Source organism: Mucor mucedo, assembly GCF_025094135.1.
Source record: "Mucor mucedo strain NRRL 3635 chromosome Unknown EV154scaffold_20, whole genome shotgun sequence".
NCBI lineage: Eukaryota > Fungi > Mucoromycota > Mucoromycetes > Mucorales > Mucoraceae > Mucor > Mucor mucedo.
In genome coordinates, this window is record NW_026252304.1 from 15,683 (window position 1) to 34,232 (window position 18,550).

Here is an 18,550-nt window from a genome sequence, read left to right on the forward strand (position 1 = left end):
CATTATTCCATTTCAATAAAAAGCCTGTACAGTTAACACAATGTCCAATTTATTAATAAAAAGTGCAAAATATGTGTGTGTGTGTGTGTGGGGGGGGGAATGGGTGGATTAAATACACTAAATATTTGTTGCGTTGTCTGAAGATGGCATCTTCTCCCTACGTCTACTACTCATTTCTTCTTCAGGATCGCTTAATTCAATTAATGATGCTGCGGTAGAAGTTGTAGTTTTCGGCGTAAGAGAAGATGATTCACCTTGTGCTTTAGCTTGTGTTTCGGCTGGCGTCTCAGCCTGTGGCACACCATCAGTCTGTGGCACAGGAATCACACTCAGAACTTGTGTAAGCGTTTGCATTGACTGTAAAATTTGGTTCTGCACTGTCTCCAGCACTTTCAATCGTTGTTCCATGGCCTCTCTCGTAACAGTAGATAATGTGCTCAATTCTGCGTCTGATAAATTAGCAGGTAATGGAATAGGTAAGTCCCCATCTTGATGAAATGCACCCATAGGTACTAATGGAATAAGGCCAGGTATGGGGCTCGGTTGCGTAGAGGGTGTGAGTACATTAAATGATGAACCTAAATGATTTGTAAATCCTCCTCCTTGCTGCTGTTGATTAAATACAGGATGCTGCTCAAAAAGATGTGGATGTGCTTGATGTGGCTGTGGTTGTTGCTGGTATTGAGGATGTTGTTGGAAATGGGGTGTGTGCTGGTATTGGGCATGCTCTTGTCCCTGTTGTTGATGCTGAGGATTTGGTTGTTGTCCAAAAGGTTGTGGTTGCTGTCCAAAAGGTTGTGGCTGCTGTCCAAAAGGTTGTGGTTGTTGCCCAAAGGGTTGTGGTTGTTGCCCAAAGGGTTGTGGTTCATTTACTACCGGTGCTGGTGTGGGAGTATTGTCTATCATGCATTTAAATAAATACCACAAAAAAAGAAAGAAAAATAAAACGTATACTCACTCTCTACCAATACAGATCGGCGACACGTAGGGCAGGTTTGTTGTCTCTCCAGCCAGCTACGCAGGCAATGAAAATGAAAGATATGTCCACAAGGAAGTTTTTTGGGCTGATCCAAATTTTGATCCGTATCACCTCTGTACGCTGCAGCCTCTGGGTTATCCTCATCCAATGTGGTATCAACAATCTGCATTTCCTCTCTACAAATAATACACGTACTATCACTAGAGCGAGTCAAGTCTTCAGCTGTTGCATTGGGGTAAAGTTCGTTCATATTGCGTGTAGCACGTCTATAACGATAAAGATCTCTGCACTTTTGTACGAATGATCGGAAAGTCACGTATACATCTCTGACTATATGGAGGGGGAGTTGATAATTGAAGCAAATGTATAAAAAGAAAACTAAATAGGTGACAAGCTTGAAAAAATCCGTAACAAGATCCAAGTAAAACACAAACATTGATTTTCCTTCCCAAGTTTGTTCGCTTCGTAAATCAATCACATTCAACACATATTTTCCAATAATTGATAGTATTGTGCAGATAAGTACAGTGTACTTTAGAGAGAAAAAAAAAGATAGAGTCAGTGCCACGTCATTCGTCATACTGTTAGTAAGCTTTTACTTCAAACCCAAACATAATCATCATATTAGGACCTTTTGTAAGTGTCACATTGATAGCATGGTTAGCCAACACGGAATCAATTATCAAAAGTATTGCCAGGAGATTCACAATACGAAGATGGAATGTAACACGATTCGTTGGCGATTGTTCCATCTAATGGGATATTTAAGTCCAAAAGAAGAGAATGAGGCTATGAAACAGAAACTTACATATTCAACGCGATCTTGGCATAACCAATGAAATATTTTTAAGAATAATAAAGTAGTGAACACAACAATGAATTGCAAATCGAATTCTTCTCGAAAGATGGTCATGGCAAGACATGTTTCTGTTACTGCGTACCACGACCTTTCATATAAATGCTGTTTATTATTCTTATCATTAGCAACATTCGAGAATAAAAAACGAAAAACTTGTTTTTACCTCAACTTCAATTGCTCTTAATCTTCCAAAGAAAATAGTTTGTAGGCCTTTACCAAACAAGAGAGAGACAATTAAGCCCATATTTAAAAGAATCTAATTGACTATTTAATAGGACATTCTCAACACTTATTATATGGATAGACTTTTACCATCATACAGGCGCTTGATTTCGAAAGATAAATACATGCAGCATAAAAGTTAGAACGTTGATGCATTGCTGATAGTACCACACCTATAGCCAGTATAGAGGATACACAGCCATATATGGCCAGTCTCATTTTAATCGATATTTAAAGCTTTTGTACGAAAAGAAAGCATTTTTTATATAATTAAAGCAGCGAATTTGTATATGCTGCTGCCTGATGGCGGTGTTTTATTGGGGTAACTCTTGTCCACATTTGATTGACTTATATTTTTTTGGATTAGTGCCACCTCAACATCATTTGCATTTTGATTAATTTCAAATCGATTTCTGTTTATTTTATATAAACCCAATTCCACGAATAGACCATGTAATTTATCTTGCTGCATGAACGAACTACAAGACGAATGTTTTTGTGAGTTTTATGGCCTGTTGCTACGTATAATCCCAATCAACAAACAAATACGCATAACAAGATATTGGCAGGACGCCTTTTATTGAATTCAGCAAATAACAAAAGCCCAAATTACGAAGCTTCTATGTTAAAAAAAAAAGTGGTACCCGAGCTGCGAAAATATCTTTATACAGGGAGCTTATTTTGGTATTTATAGATAAAACCGAATTCCTTTTAACCGTTAATTTGATAAATGTATCCGTAAAGTATTTAAATATATGGACTGTCTTGGATAGTATTTCATAACATAGCTGTCACTACTTTTTTATTACAATAATTGGGAGGACCATCGATGAAACATCATCACATACTAAAACTATGTAAACATTAGCATATGACTCGGCTAGAAGTTCTGATCGGAAGGCAACGAAAACTCTAAATTGGTAGGTCCAAGCTAGAGAGTTATTCACTCGGCAGATATGCATTTTAGCTAATCGGTCAGCATTGGTATCATCCAGAGTTTAATGAGCAGCTGCAAGCAAGTGGTTATATAATCCATTTTTGCAGCTTGTTTATTTTGGGAGATTAGATGATGGATCAAAGACAAATATAGTGTCACACAAACGTTAATTAAGAGTCACAACGTCTCTCTTTTTCCTCGTTATTTATTCTTGTTATTTCATTCCTCTTTCACATTCATTAGAAAAAAAAAACCATTTTTTTAACAAGACATGCCTGATTCTGGTGGGCAGCCAGATATTAATGGAAATAAACGACAAGCAGATGCGTCAATGAGTCCCATTCCGCAAATTGTGTTGACAGAACCCACTTCCAGCTCCCTTATCGAACCAACGAATGTTTCACTACGTCAGACCACAGCGGCTTTGCCTCTAACCAAGGACTTACTACAGCGTAAAAACAAACTGGATCGGTTATTGATACAGAAAGAAAAGAACAGCCAACAACAGGATTATTTCTCGCCAAGTAGTGCAGTAACAGCAGGTTTAGGGATATCCACACCAAATGATCGCTTATCAGGCCTACGATCACGCCGTATCAATTCATCCCGAATTTCCCATTCAAACCGAAGTGAACCCGAAAAATCTCAGCATCACAGCGAATGGAGTTACGATCTGGATGCATTTAAATCAAGTACATCAGGATCCTCCAAAGGAAAGAATAACAAAAATGCTGCTACATCCATCAGCGGTTCATCGAATCGCAATAGTGTTTCAATGCGAGCCTATAGTGCTAATCATCGCTATATGGATAAACAATCCGAGAAACCAAGCCCGAATTACGAAAGACCAGATCAACATTTACTTAAATCTGACAACAAGAGTAAATATTATTTATTGGACCTTTTATACCATGCTGTGATTAGAGTCGTGCATTCTCGCGCACCAGAAGCAAAAAATGTATCTAAACAAGAGAATTTTGACTTCAGTCAGCAGGAGGAGCACGTCAATATTTTGAAACCAGACTCGCCCAAATTCTCTCTATCCAATGAAAAAACACAGCAACTTTCTGCATCACCTAACCTAATAAATCATAGTAACAGAAATAGCAATCGATTCTCCTGGCTGTCCGTCAATACAAGCATAGATGGAAAATCAATCGATTACGAATCCACCATAGAAAAAAAGTTGTCTTTACACGAAGCCCCTTTAATTATACCACCACCAAAACCAAGTTCTTCGTCATGGGAACCACTTATGCCAAACCCTCTTCAGGGAAACTCATTGTATATTTTCACACCAAACAATAAATTTCGCACCTTTGTTTGGAAGACCATCCGTAATAGGTAAATAATACTTTTTGATGCCTCACGTTTTTTTTTTTGTTACCCCTAAAAGTTAAACAAAAAGTTTCAAGATATGTAGAAACATGTATTTTCTTTTTAATGATACTTCATTGGTTCCTTCTAGCCTGTGCTCCCATCACATCAAATGAGCAAAAGACGGTGTTTGGTGCCCAATGGACACATTATCCAATCTTTTTCATCCAGTCCATTTACACAATTGAAGTCATCGGAAAAATTATTTCATATGGACTTGTGCTGCCGCCTACATCCACCCCACCTTCCTTATGGACATACTTGAGAAGCAAGCTTTTGCCTGTACAGCAAGACAGCAACCCAAATGAAAATGAAACTGCATCCAAACTTGAATTCATCAGACACCATCGGGCTTATTTAAACAGTTTTGGAAACGTGTTGGATGCAATTTCAGTGCTTTCATATTGGGTAGATTTTGTGTTCATGATATATGGATATCATTATATCTCATTGTTTAAATCATTAGGTGCTCTAAGACCTATTCATTTACTATCCATCTTACCCGGTACTGCAGTCATTTTAAAATCATTAGAAACAAGTTGGGATATTTTATTGGCTGTTTCTGGATTGATCTTTTTCTTTTTGCTCTTGTTTGCCCTTTTTGGTCTCATCTCTTTTCAGGGCATTTTCTCTAGACGGTGTTATTATACTGGTGCTGATAATGCTTGTAAGTGTTAACAGATTAAAATTCTTTCTGGTCCCTTTGTCTCTAATTAATTTAATAGTGCAACTAGTAGAACCCGCTCGGTTTTGCTCAGGATACATGAATGGATCCACAATTACAGGTGCTTACAATCTGGAAACGGGTGAAACAAGTTATCCGGGGTACCATGGATTTATATGTAATGCAGGCCAAATTTGTATGGAAGACCCAGTCAATAACCCGCAAAGCGGATTTGTTAATTACGACAACATTTTCTTTTCATTACTCAGTGTCTATACCTTTGTGTCATTGGAATTGTGGACCGATCTCATGTATCAAACACAAGATGCAGATTCAACTGTTGCTGCCTTATATTATTGTCTGGGTGTCTATATTCTCGCGTTTGTATTAACGTTTTTACTATTTGGTAAGGTGACGAGAGTATCAGGTCATTGATGTGAATGACTAACATGTAATTTATTTTTAGCTGTTATCACTTCGGCGTTTGCACGTGTTCGTGCCGTCAGCTCTGTGAGTGCATTTACTGCAAAGAAGAAAGGCTACCCAGTTTTACGAGATGCTGAGGGACTTGATGACGAAGCCATGTGGATGTTTGATAACCCACCAGAGGAGCTGGGACGCGGTATGACTCGAGTAAAACTGAGGTGGTGGATTGTGAGGCTAGTGAAGAGTAGGACATTTTTTTACTTTGGAGGATTCTTGGTATTGTTTGATATGGTCTTCATGTGCCTCCGGTCATTTTATGCCAGCGAGCATTTACTGGAGTTGATTGATAATGCGGAAACAAGTTTCACGTTTGTTTTTGCCGTCGAGATTATATTAAGAACAGTGGGCGCCGCAAGCTGGATGAATTTTTGGTCGACAAAACGTAATTTATTTGACTTGTTCTTGGTCATCAGCACATGCGTGATACAATTGCCGATGATTCAAGATTCTTGGGTGTACAAGTACCTAACAATTTTTCAGATACTGAGAATGTATCGGCTATTCATTTGTATACCTCGTGTGAGGAGTCTCCTAGTAAGATATTATCATTCAAAATACACACACACACCCACACACACCCACACACATACATTTTGATTTAAACCGAAGTAACTAAAACCATTTTTCATCAGTCTGCTGCTTTAGGAACGGGTGAAAGTGTACTCTACGTCATGGTCTTTCTGGTATTGGCAACCGCGTTATGTGCTACGGTATTTATGCAGATGTTTGGTGGTGATTACGGCGATGTCTTAGATATCTCGGAATCCGGTAATCGTTTTGATACATTTTGGGAATCGTTCGTTTCCTTAATTGTAGTCTATACTAGTGAAACATGGACAGCTGTACTATATAATGCTATGGCCAGTCAAACCGGGCAAGGATCCATCTATGCTGCCATCGCTTTATCATTTTATTTTGCATTTGGTAGATACATCATGTCTGGTCTTTACATTGCGGTCGTTCTAGAGAATTTTGAATTAAGCGATGATTATATACGTCATTACCAAATCAAGGATTTCATTCATAGACATAGATTTAAAGACACAGACAGAACCGAAACAATTCTGTTAAAATTGTTTCGACCCTTCTATTATCATAATGAAAACAAGACTGTTCAGATACCAAAATTACCAGCCAATTTAACAGCTCCCTTGACACAAGCCGATTTGACCGAATTATTGACTGATTTACCAAAAACCAAACCTAATCGAGAAGAACTGAAAACGCCAACATGGATTGAAAGGAAAATTACAGTCTTATATTCCAAACTTAGACAGCGTATCCCATTTCTTCAAAAAAAGACGAGTATAAAAGCAGCTCCTATAAATCCGTTTATGCAGGATGCAGAAGAGGCACCCGAGGATTACGATATAATTGCTGCTGAGGAAAATCGTGAAGCCGTAAGGGAAAGTACGCCTGTTGTTAGCTCGTTATTTCTCTTTTCAACCCGAAGTCGAGTCAGATATTGGTGTAAGCAACTAGTAGGCTCTAGCGATAATGGACAAGCGGAAAAACAAAATCTTTTCAATTGGATTGTAATGGCTTGTGTGTTTGTCAGCATTCTCATGGTAATTCTAGACGAACCTTCAACAAGACTGATTCGAAAAGATACTTTAAAACAGGAGACGTACAACACTATAGAAATCGCTCTCAGTGTGGTATTTTTGCTAGAACTGGCTATCCGTATTATTGCAGATGGATTTTTATTAACACCGAATGCTTATTTGCGAAATCATTGGAATCAGTTAGATATCTGCGTTATCGTGTTGAATATCATCACTATTTTTATGGGTTCTGAAGAAGCACCACGAGGTTTGAGCACATTTCGTAGTCTTCGTATTTTACGATTGATCCGTTACTTTAATGGTGTCCGTGACATTTTTGTATCCTTATTTTATGCTTTCCCTCTCATGTTGGATGCATTGATATTCACGTTTTTAGTGTTGATCCCATTTTCAATTTATGGTGTTAACATTTTTGGTGGTCTAATGTGGTTATGTAATGACGATTCGGTATTAACGCGAGGAGAATGTATTGGTGAATATTACAACAATATCAGTAGCGACGACGACATCGAGGTCAACATGTGGATTCCGCGTGTATGGCAGAACCCGGAAAACGGATTTTACTCCTATGACAACTTTCCTTCGGCTTTACAGCATTTATTCTCATTGACATCCACAGAAGGATGGGTCGACTCTTTGTTTAGTGCTATGAGTACACCAGATGACCCGGATTATCAGCCACAGTTTAATTGGGGCCCTAAGGCAGTATATCATAGTATTTTCTATATCGTCTTCATGATTATTTCGCAAGGAACCATTCAATTGTTTGTCGGCGTAATCATTGAAAAATTCAAAGAAAGAAGTGGCATTACAACGCTAACAACCGCTCAAAGACAGTATTGTGATCTCCAACGTTTATTAGCAAATGTAAAACCGACTATCAAGGTGTTAAAACCCAAGACAAAAATTGGACGGTTTTGTCATGATTTGGTGATTGAGAAGCATGGAAAATTTAACCGGTTTATGATGACCATTATTTGCTTGAATATTATTGCTATCGCTAGTGAATTTAAAAATGAGCCTACTTGGCTTCAGGAAACTCAAGGTAGATATGGACAATCAGTCACTTATATATGTTTTTTTTAACTTACGTTGGTAGACTATTTGTATTTGGTGTTCACAATTGTTTATGTGGTGGAGTGCATCATCAAACTTCTCGGTCTAGGATGGAAAAAGGTAGGCTATATGTATGCTTCGACTTATGGAGCAACGTGCTGATTTATTTTTTTATTTTTAGTGGATTCGCAGCAAATGGAACTGGTTTGATTGTTTAATTGCCACTAGTGCCCTATTTCTCTTGATTCTTCGTTTCGCGTTGCCTGATTTGTGGACATTACGGGTGGAAAGATACTGTTTAGTTCTGGCTGCTTTTCGTCTCGGCGAAGGCATTGATTCCCTTCAAACCCTCTATCATACTATTGCGTAAGTTTTATCTTTAGAATTTACGGAGAGTGATACTCATTTATTTATAGTAAATCGATGCCTTCCATCATCCAAGTGTCGGCGGTGTTTATGGTTTCCATGTGTTTGTTTGCGATGTTATTTATGGAATTTTTCGGCCTAACAAAATATGGTATCTACGGTACCGCGCATACAAACTTTCGGGACTATGGCAATGCATTGTTATTACTTGTTCGTGCGACAACAGGAGAAGCTTGGAATGCTATAATTGTGGATTATACCGTCACGTATCCCAACTGTATTGCGTCTTCAAATTATCTTGAAGATGATTGTGGATCACCATTTTGGGCATACTTTTTGTTTAATGTGTTTTACATTGTTTGTACACATATCTTTATGAACTTGTTTACAGCGGTAAGTGAAACTTTAGGTTAGTATGCGAGCTGTTGCTGACATTCTTTGTAGGTTATCATCAGCAACTTTGAATACGCCTATGAGACAAGAACTCGGTTCACTAATATCACAAAAGCTGATCTCCGAATGTAAGTTGATTCAAACTGTCGACAGGTTTAAAGTGTCTCATTATTTCATGTTTAGGTTCAAACATGCATGGGCAGATATTGATACACAAGGAACAGGATACATCCAAAAAGAAGATGTAGCAAAACTACTTCGAAAAATGACGGGCCGGTTTACATTTAAAATTTATGACGATTCGTTCAGTATAGAAAATCTTACTAATCTCGGTAGAAGATCCAAGACTGGTGAGAAATCCATCTCTGCTTCCGCTAGTCCAAGATCTCCTGGCGTCAAAAGTGGTTACAGTAGTGGATACAGCAACGCAGTTTTGGATGTTGACATTAAAGCAATGAACAAGTGTCTTAGTAAATTAGATGTCGAAGCGACTAGGAAAAAGAGGCTGGAATATAACCTCTATTACAAGGTAACTTCAAATTTACGTTGTTTAAACGGTGATATTAAATTTATCTTGTGATTTAGGAAATTTTGAGAACAGAAACGTCAAGAGGAATCCCTTTTGCAAGCGTACTGACAATCATGTCATATCGATTTATCAACATCTCAACATCCCTAAGGTTAGTCTAAATAAAAAAAAATTACATATGGTTTAAATACTCACTTTTTCCCTGCCAGACTTGATCCACTTATTGCACGCTTAGAAAAAATCGAACAGCTTACTCAAGAATATCATTTAGAAAAAGCTGCTGGTTTCTTTATTTCACAAATTAAGAAAAGACGTTTTATCAAACAGTTATGGAAGAAGCGAGACGAAGATGAAGTTAAGAAATTGGGCGTAACGAACTCTAGTCATTTTGAATTTGGTTCGCCCTCTTCTCAAATGGACAGCCCCATCAACTTTTTGAATAAACCCAAAGAACGGCAAAAGAAATCATCAGCCAATGTTCCCCGTATTGTGATTGATAATGTCTCGGGTGTGACACCCCAATCATCACCAATGACCACTGGAACGGCAAGTATCCCTGTTTCCCCCATGTCGACCTCATCCATGGATAACCAATACGACCCGACATACTCTGGTGGGGGATATTCACTAGCAGTAGCCCCGGGAACGTCGAGTATACCTTCATCACCAATGACAGACTTTGAAGCCTCTGGACGCTTGGGCAATGGATTATCGCCCTATTCACCTTTTCCTAATTTAAGCCCTGCTTCTAGGCAAAACTGGTTATTGATTGATGGAAATGGAGAAATGCCAATAGATATATCTGATGGTTTGATGGAGTCTATGAACCATAGTATCTGGTCTGGTAAGGTCCCTTTATATGAGCAACTCATATACACAGTGCTAACTCTTCTTTATAGACATGCTGAGGGATGAGACTGACCTGTAAAATCACCTTTATATACCCCCGCTCATCACTTTTACTTAATTGTGTTAATTATTTATTTATGTTTAATCTATTGTAAATAAAAAAAATCTTGGTTAATCTCTTTATGATATATATACTTTCTGTGTTGGCAAGGGTTCGTATGACCAGGCATTGGATACAAAAAATCAGGAGAAAACATTTAAATGCCAAGTAAGAGATAATTAATAAAAATTACACCATTTACGAAAGCCTATAATGGCTCGAAAGAGCATTGGTTATAATGAAGACGGTCATGTAATAAGCACAATGACAATGAATTTGGATGCACCAATTATATCAAATTAGACAAATTTGATCTTAACTATGCACCTACTCAAATTTGATTGTTTACAAGCATGAATAGTATTTATTAGAAAACGCTGTTATAACCGACACTAACTATAACACATATTTATAAAGACTTTCAGATTTATTATGTAATGTCGAAATCACAATAATGTATAACATATGTACCGAATGAATATTGACACTCTGGATAATGCATCAGCTACAGTGTATAAAATCCTATAAATAAGGCTAAGGGAATCCAGTTATGTTTAGCTCTTCGTCGCAAATAGATAATGCTATCTTTTCACGTTTCATTTGCATTATTTGAGATAACAACAACAGTTTTACATAAAATATAGTCATCATTAGTAGTGTTTGGATCTTTTTACTCTGCCTTTTATTTATACGTAACATTGTGTTTTTAAGGGGTGTCTAATAGATATGGGTAAGCAAGCAATTCATTATACCATATGATGTGCATCATGAATCAGCCAATGCTTTTCGGTCAAGTATATAAAGGATTTATTTGAACCATCCTTTTATTATCATAGTAAAAATGAAACCCACCTTATTTGTAATTTTCCTATCCTGTGTCTTGTTTCAATCCAGTTCCATTTCAGCAGAGCGATATTCACTTGCAAAATGCCGACAAGACCGTGGCGTTGAGGCTTTCATAATTAATTGTAATACATGTAGATGCTCTAACCGTGGAATAGTATGCACAGACAATCTGTGTTGACCAAAATAAAAAATGATCAAGTGAAATTTCTTCATTGATAACTAAAAAGCAATATGATAAAATTGACAAATAATAAAAAAAAAGCGTTGTCTTTAGAGTTTTATTTTTTTTAGCTATGCGTCTTAGAATTAGTTTTTTTTTTCGGCTATTTTTTTTCTTGTATTGCCTCAATCAAACACAATAGAGCTGTATGTAACAGCCCAGTTATTTCTACAAATATCTATATGGTACTTATGCCAATACTTTAGAGGTATAGCAGTTGCACAATATAGAGGTATAGGTTGCATCCAAGTGTGTATGGTTTTAATTGAGATAGCTTTTATTATCAAGTTAATTCGAATTCCTCGGCTTCATTACTTCCGCAAAATAATGATATCTGCTGCTGAGAGTATTTTTTTTAATAAAGGTCAGCCACAGAATTTGACAAATATTTATTTTCGGTTTAAGGGCACCTTTACCTAGAATATCGCTCTCCTTTATACAGTAGATGTATTTGAACTCAGACTGGATAAAGACACCTAAAAATAACGGTATTTTATGCATCGTCTTTATTACCAAAATAAGTGCAGTCGTTCTAATGAACGTAGCTAAGCTCCATAAACTCCAGATACACTATAATATAAAGAATAAAATTCGAGAAATCCTTACAACTATGTCTAAACTGTCGTAATTTTTTTTTCAAAATATTTCTGAGTTGTATCTGGATGTATATGGTAATTACCGTCTTTGACTCGTAGTTACGAGGCTCTATCCCCAATTGGATACCAACAGATTGGAAATGCATAATTTAATGCAAGGAGTAAACCCTACTGCAAATCTTTCAAAATGTTTTCTCCTGATAATTTAGCTACGATTAACGTCTTTGTAGAAATAAGTCAGGCTTATATTCAAATTACATATAGAACAGGTTGAATTATATGTATCAGTATGATTTAACGTGGTTCTCATATTTAGGATCCCACTCTGAAATTTATGAGTGTTTCGTACACTCTATTCCTGCTTTTTTTTTTTTTTTTTTTGAATAATCGTTCTCTTACTATATAAGCAAACGGACAGTTTTTATTATAAGGGATAAGATACATAATAAGGAGAACAAACGTTTAAATTTGTTATAAAAGGGCTCTTATTATCAGACATCGAGCTAATGTGGCATTATTATAAATTATGAAAAGTATCTTTTTGATTGCGCTCTTGGCTTGTGTCTTACTTCAAACTGGTTCTGCTTCTGCGCAGGAATATTCGCTTGCGAGATGCCGAAAAAACCATGGGGCTGGTAGTTTTAAGATGGATTGTAATACGTGTAGTTGTTCTAGCCATGGAATAGTGTGTACAAAAATGGCATGTCCACCAAAATAAACGGATAATGTGCTGCAGCGAATAATTTCATTGATTCAGAGATTTCCAAATAATAAAAATAATATGTTAAAAAAGATTTAGTTTTGTGTTAAACTATGCCTTCAAGTATAATCTCAGGATTTTCTGGCACTGTTTTTTAGAGTGGTATAACAGTTGGACGCAATTGCGAATTTAGCAAAGTTAAATACATTTGTCTGACACACAGTCATGTTGACTTATTTATAGAATAGCCGTTGTACTATAATAAAATAATATGTTTTGTACCTGAACGTCTTTTATTTCAATCTAGGTAGTTAAACAAGTCTGTTTGGCTTCTTAAATTTATACCACTAAGGATAAAAGACTAGGTTCCCACTTTTTCTTCGAAAGAAATTCGTCTCTGAAGTCAGAATAAAAGACACGAAAAAACGAAAGCCAAATTTTCTTAGGGAGAGCCATTTTTCTTAGGTACATACAGGGTGCGCGTAGTCGTAATGTCGGCTTATGATACTTTAGTAGACACCAAGAGGTCGACATAACTTATCATCTTGAGCTTGAAACAAACTTATCATAAAAAAAATGTTACACCAGTATGTGTGTGTGTTATAGCTTACTTTCAGCTTTTCATTTGGACTTTACTTTACTATTTCTGTGTAAGATTAAGATCAAACGAGCTCAAAGCCGAAAGAGTGATGATAGAATTGTCGAAAAAAGTATAAATCGTTCAGTATGCATTTATTCGTAATTATTATATTGTTTTTGCTTATATATTGCTGTTTCCAGGTCTAAAGGACAGTCAAATCACAGATTTTACGTTGTGACTACGTGCACTTTGGCTGCCCATAAGGAAAAATTGGTTGTTCTTAAGAAAAGCGTAAATAAACTCGTTCACATGATTTTCTGATTAAATAACAAACAATTAAATCATCCTGACATAAGCCAGCTCTTGTTTATCATCTAAAAATAAAACCATTCAAACATTTTTTTTCCTTCCCTTCTTCTCTTCATCTTCTTTTATTTTCTTATGCTGTATAACATCTTCATCTTAAAGAGAAGTAATAAATACGCGCCACGTAAGAAAAAAATGGATCACGCGACTCTAAAAAACCGTAGGTGTGTCTCGGCCTGTCGAAAACTGGTACGTGTGTAAAGGCTTGTTCTTTTTTGCCTTTACATATCAAGAAGGTACTCCGGGATCGAATTTCGTTTTTGGCAAACTTGAAAAGAATCATGACGTCTTATCCTTATTCGAAGGCCATCCCGCGCGTGAAAGCATACGATGAGGTAGAGTAAAAAAAAAGAAGAAAAAAAAAAAAAAAAACGCTTTTTTATAACACTTTTACTTTTTCCCCAGAACATGTGCTATTTCGAGAAAACTCCTCTTGGCGATTGGAGTCTCTCCAACGCTGTTAACTTAACTTCAAGCAAAAAAAAGTTTGAAGTTATATCAGCAGCTTTTTGATTCGATTCGACAAAATTTAAGCCGGTTCGACAAAATTTAAGCCGATTCCACAAAATTTAAGCCGAATCGATAATGAAACAGCAACAAACTGGAGGCAAAACTGGAGGGTCGCTGAAAAATGCTTTGTGATTAGAAACAAAAGCTAATGAAGTTGTTAGAAAATGATTCAACCCTTCTGAATCCTTTTCTGACCAATCGACGTAAGCATATCACCATCACTTCTTCTGCAAACCGAAACTAATTTTACGCGATTTATGCAACATTCTCTACTTTTAAGTATAAACTTTGAAACAATTAACACATCAACCTTTGTCAACACCTTCCATGGAGATGCCCATGTTACTAATAAGGTATTTATTTGTTCACTTTATAAAAAATAGGCAACATTTTGACTCACTCTAAAAAAAAAAAAAAAAAAAAAAAAAAAAAAAAACGTCTCGTTTGTATAGGATAAAAGGTAACATACCCTCCATCCTATATTCTTGATTATTGAAACTAACCATCAATAAATTTATAGACAACTAAGTGATGATGTTGAAAGTTCAAATAATAAAAAACAAAAGCAATCGGAAACAAGGTAATTTTTCCAACGTCCTATTATAAACTCAAATAACTTAAAAGTATTAATAAAACAATATCTATTTAGTAGCTTGTCATCCGAAGAGCAGCCAATCTCTTCGCAAGAATCCCAAGTTTCACTGTACACAACAGACTCTGAACATACTGTTGTAAATTTCGAAAGGATGAAGCCCTATGTAAGCAGATTGACACGCAAGATAATTTTCCGTAATTATTTATACCAGTCACTGTAGTTTTTTTTCGATGGCAATAATAAGGGTATTCAATTGCCGTATTTTCGAACAAATCGTATTTTGAGGAGCCTATAGAGACTATATGTCAAGACATGTATAATAACTTTGGTTTCAGCCAACTGAATATGGGGTGCTGCAAGTTTTGTTCTTTTTACCAAGTTTGATATAACTTTGGGTATATGATATGGTGTGATTGCTGAGATGTAAGGTTGGGCTTCATCTTTCCTATCACAATTATCAGAAATTTCCAGTCGATACCATTATGACTTTAATTAATATTGCCAACGACATAAACCGTGGTACTTTGTCGAGGGTACAAGCGGAGGGCAAGATCTTAAATATGATCATCAACAACACAGATCAAACTATAATTAGATTGCTGCAGTGTTTTAAGTCAATGGTCGAGTTGCTTCCTCTTTCAAATAAAAAAAAAGAATGCAAAGAGTTCGAACTTTGCACGAGATACCTCCAACCCTGCTTCCAAAAGCTGTTCGACTGCGATCACAATCAAGTCATATTCAAATGGCTGAACACAAATTGCTTTTCTGATACAGACGCCGATTCAAATAATAACCGACCGGATGGAATCGTTGAGAATGACTCGATGGCAATTGGATATTTCGAAGTAAAACCGGTCAAGCATTCCAAAAACCATAGAAAAAAAAATATGGATCTTCACAGGCTATGCACATTTTTAAAGGCTGGCACCATTAATTACAACAGAAAGCATATGTTTCAAATTATGGCCGTTGGTACAAACATTCAATTCAACATCAGCGAGGCTATGGAAGATATTTCAATGGTTGCAGAATTAGATTGCATTCGTTTTCCCCTTTCCCTGGATGAATTACCTCAACTTATACCCTATCTTGACAAGTTGTATCATGTTGTAGACGTCATTTATAAATTATGTTATACTAGCAATGCATTGCGTGTCGAAGAATCATTTAAACCCGCCTTAGATGCTAAGGTAATCAAGGCAATTATGGAGAAATCAGTAGACAGGAACCGCGAAAATCCATTTTAACGTCCTCGCCATTAAAGGTTTACCTTCCTGTATTACACATGTATTCTATGATTATTCCCCTCATATTGTAAATAAATTTATTCACTTTTTAGTTTTTAATAAAAAGTATCATCAGCTAAAAGCAGTAGTTTGCCATACGTAAAAGCAGAAACCTCATCAATGTCCATTTCTTCAACGATCTCTTCGACTCGGCTGTCACTCATTCCAATTTCATTTGCTAGGTTCATTGAGAGAAAAAAAAAAAAGAGCAGGATTTTTCCTCATTTTTTTTTCTTTTTCTTTAAAATAAAATCATCGCCTTGCGTAGGCGGGCTTTGGTTTTTTACCTTTAACGCGGTTTTTTAATATTAATGAAAATGAAAAAACTTGGTCAAATAATTAAAAAAAAATATGATTGGGGGCTCAAGTGATTTCCAAATTTCAAGTTCGATGTTTTTTCTTCATTCTTGACGCAAAAATAGCATCAAGAAAATTAAAGTTCAATCAAGTTTCATATTTCGTCCAATGATATTGAAGAATAATAAATGTGATGTAAGGCCCATCATGCATAACATAATTAATTACTTTAGTTCTTTAATATTAGAGAGCTTTGGGGGATTTTTGTCTCAATTCAGTTCTGCGTTTAAATTTTCTTGTTACACATATTTCGAATCAATCTCACATCAAAATTTAAGTGCCAAAAAAAAATACAATAACATTACGTCTTTCAATGACATAACGAAATACTTTAGTTTCTCTTTTTTTACTTAAACTTTTTTATCATTATGTCTGATCAATACATTACTGAAGAAATTCTTGATAACGGAAACAACTCTATTATTGCTGAAAATGACGGAGAAGATATGTTAGAAGACGATATACTTCAACGTCCAGATGTACGAGGCTTCTTTAATAATGGTCAACGTTTGGAATTCGAGATGTTAAATGACAAGATGTGCATAGATCTTTTTAGGTTTTCGCATGTTCAACTTAAATACATAGCAAGAACAATGTGCTTCCCTGAACGTATCTATTTCAGAACGAATGATATAAGCCATCGATTCTCGTTTGGCCGAGTCTTGTGTCTAGGAATAATGCTACGAAGACAAGCGTATCCGAATCGCCTTCCCGATCTTGAGATGTTGTTTGGAATTAATCAAACAACTATCGATGTTGTTTTCAATGGTATGACTGAAATGGTCCATGACAACTTTCACGAAGGTATCAGATTTAATAAGAAACATTTGAATCCTTTCAATCTTCAAATGTTTTCAGCTGTCATACAAGCAAAAGGTAAACATGATGCTAAATATATTATATAGTTATTAATAATGCGCTGAATTGTACCTATCACTTACATAGGATCTCTATATGATAATATTGTGGGTTTCATAGATGGCACTTTGGTCGCGGTTGCTAGACCCATCCGTGGCCAAAGATCTACTTTTAATGGGCACACGGTTAATGATCCATGATCGATATGTGTTTCTTGTTCTAATTTCCAAAATTATGTTCTCTTACGTATAGCGCTGTCATGGTTTAAAATACCAAAGTATTGTCACGCCTGATGGTATTACGGCCAGTCTAGCAGGCCCCTTTGCTGGAGCTATTCATGACCAAAACATGTTTGACACAAGTGAAGTAATCGTTGATCTTCATCAATGCCTTGATTTTTCTCACATTGAAGAAAGGATATACGCAATATACGGAGATCCTGCATATAGAGAAGATAGATGATTGGTAAAGCCATTCAGAACAGGTAATAGTTTACTGTCGGTTTCAAAATACAATTACGTATCATAAGTAACTGCAAATATTAGGCACCCAAATGACTGCTGCAGAAAATGATGTAAATGATTCAATGAAAGCAGTAAGAATCGCAGTAGAATGGGAGTTTAACCATGTTGCAAAGTTGTTTTCTTTTGTTAGATACAAGCCAAAACAGAAGATACTCCATAGCAGATGTGGTCTTTTTTATGAAGTTGCAACGCTCATTAAAAATGTTCACATCTGTGTCAATGGAGGTAATCAAACGAGTAAATATTTTGGAATAGAACCGCCAACATTAGAGGAATATATTGATGAAATAAGGCCATAATAAACCAGTTTTTATTGTTGCTTTTTATATTGTCTTGCTTTGGAAGTTGGACAGGTGCAATTGAATGAGGAAGATAGGGATGTTGAGGGACGGGACCTTTGAGGGCTTGGTGTAATAGTTTCTCATTGTCATCCTGCTTTTTGATAACAGTCTTCATCATGTCTTCAATTATATCGATTTTAAGACCCATTTTTTTTATGGCATCTTTTTCTTGTAACCTGTCCTGTTCCAGGTTCTCAATTGAGCGTTTAATGCCTCTGTTCAATCCAGGAACGGGATTTACACAAGCTGCTTGTTTATCCTTAATGGCTTCCTCATCACATTCATTTTTTTCAAGAGATGAAAAGTCCAGCTGCTTCGTGTTGGTTTGCTGACCGACAGCATGTTTGCCCTTCTTTGAAGCTGCTACCAAAGCTTCTTGGTCTCTTTTT

General features: G+C 36.3%; 4 protein-coding genes across 4 annotated transcripts; 3 read left to right on the top strand and 1 right to left on the bottom strand.

The window, feature by feature from the left end:
• Positions 1 to 28: 28 nt before the first annotated feature.
• Positions 29 to 2,307, bottom strand: EV154DRAFT_438868 (uncharacterized protein). Its single transcript, XM_051596890.1, has 6 exons — positions 2,151 to 2,307; positions 2,002 to 2,094; positions 1,788 to 1,940; positions 1,579 to 1,731; positions 959 to 1,511; positions 29 to 899 (listed from the first exon to the last, which is right to left on the bottom strand). Exons 1-6 carry the CDS (start codon positions 2,277 to 2,279, stop codon positions 118 to 120), a joined length of 1,863 nt encoding a protein of 620 aa, XP_051460366.1. The 5' UTR covers positions 2,280 to 2,307; the 3' UTR covers positions 29 to 117.
• Positions 2,308 to 3,068: 761 nt separating this feature from the next.
• On the top strand, positions 3,069 to 4,448 carry EV154DRAFT_118891 (uncharacterized protein). The gene has a single exon (XM_051593936.1). The coding sequence runs from the start codon at positions 3,269 to 3,271 to the stop codon at positions 4,343 to 4,345; it is 1,077 nt and encodes a 358-aa protein (XP_051460367.1). The 5' UTR covers positions 3,069 to 3,268; the 3' UTR covers positions 4,346 to 4,448.
• EV154DRAFT_415780 (Ion transport protein-domain-containing protein) lies at positions 4,441 to 10,348 on the top strand (the record flags this gene model as incomplete). The annotated part of the gene is made up of 10 exons (XM_051595696.1): positions 4,441 to 5,041; positions 5,100 to 5,444; positions 5,505 to 6,058; positions 6,157 to 8,048; positions 8,437 to 8,511; positions 8,562 to 8,904; positions 8,956 to 9,032; positions 9,088 to 9,433; positions 9,490 to 9,584; positions 9,643 to 10,348. The coding sequence occupies 10 exons, from the start codon at positions 4,441 to 4,443 to the stop codon at positions 10,346 to 10,348; spliced, it is 5,034 nt and encodes a 1,677-aa protein (XP_051460368.1).
• Positions 10,349 to 15,412: 5,064 nt separating this feature from the next.
• EV154DRAFT_415881 (uncharacterized protein) lies at positions 15,413 to 16,042 on the top strand (the record flags this gene model as incomplete). Its single annotated transcript, XM_051595704.1, has 1 exon — positions 15,413 to 16,042. One exon carries the CDS (start codon positions 15,413 to 15,415, stop codon positions 16,040 to 16,042), a length of 630 nt encoding a protein of 209 aa, XP_051460369.1.
• Between the last annotated feature and the right edge of the window lie 2,508 nt (positions 16,043 to 18,550).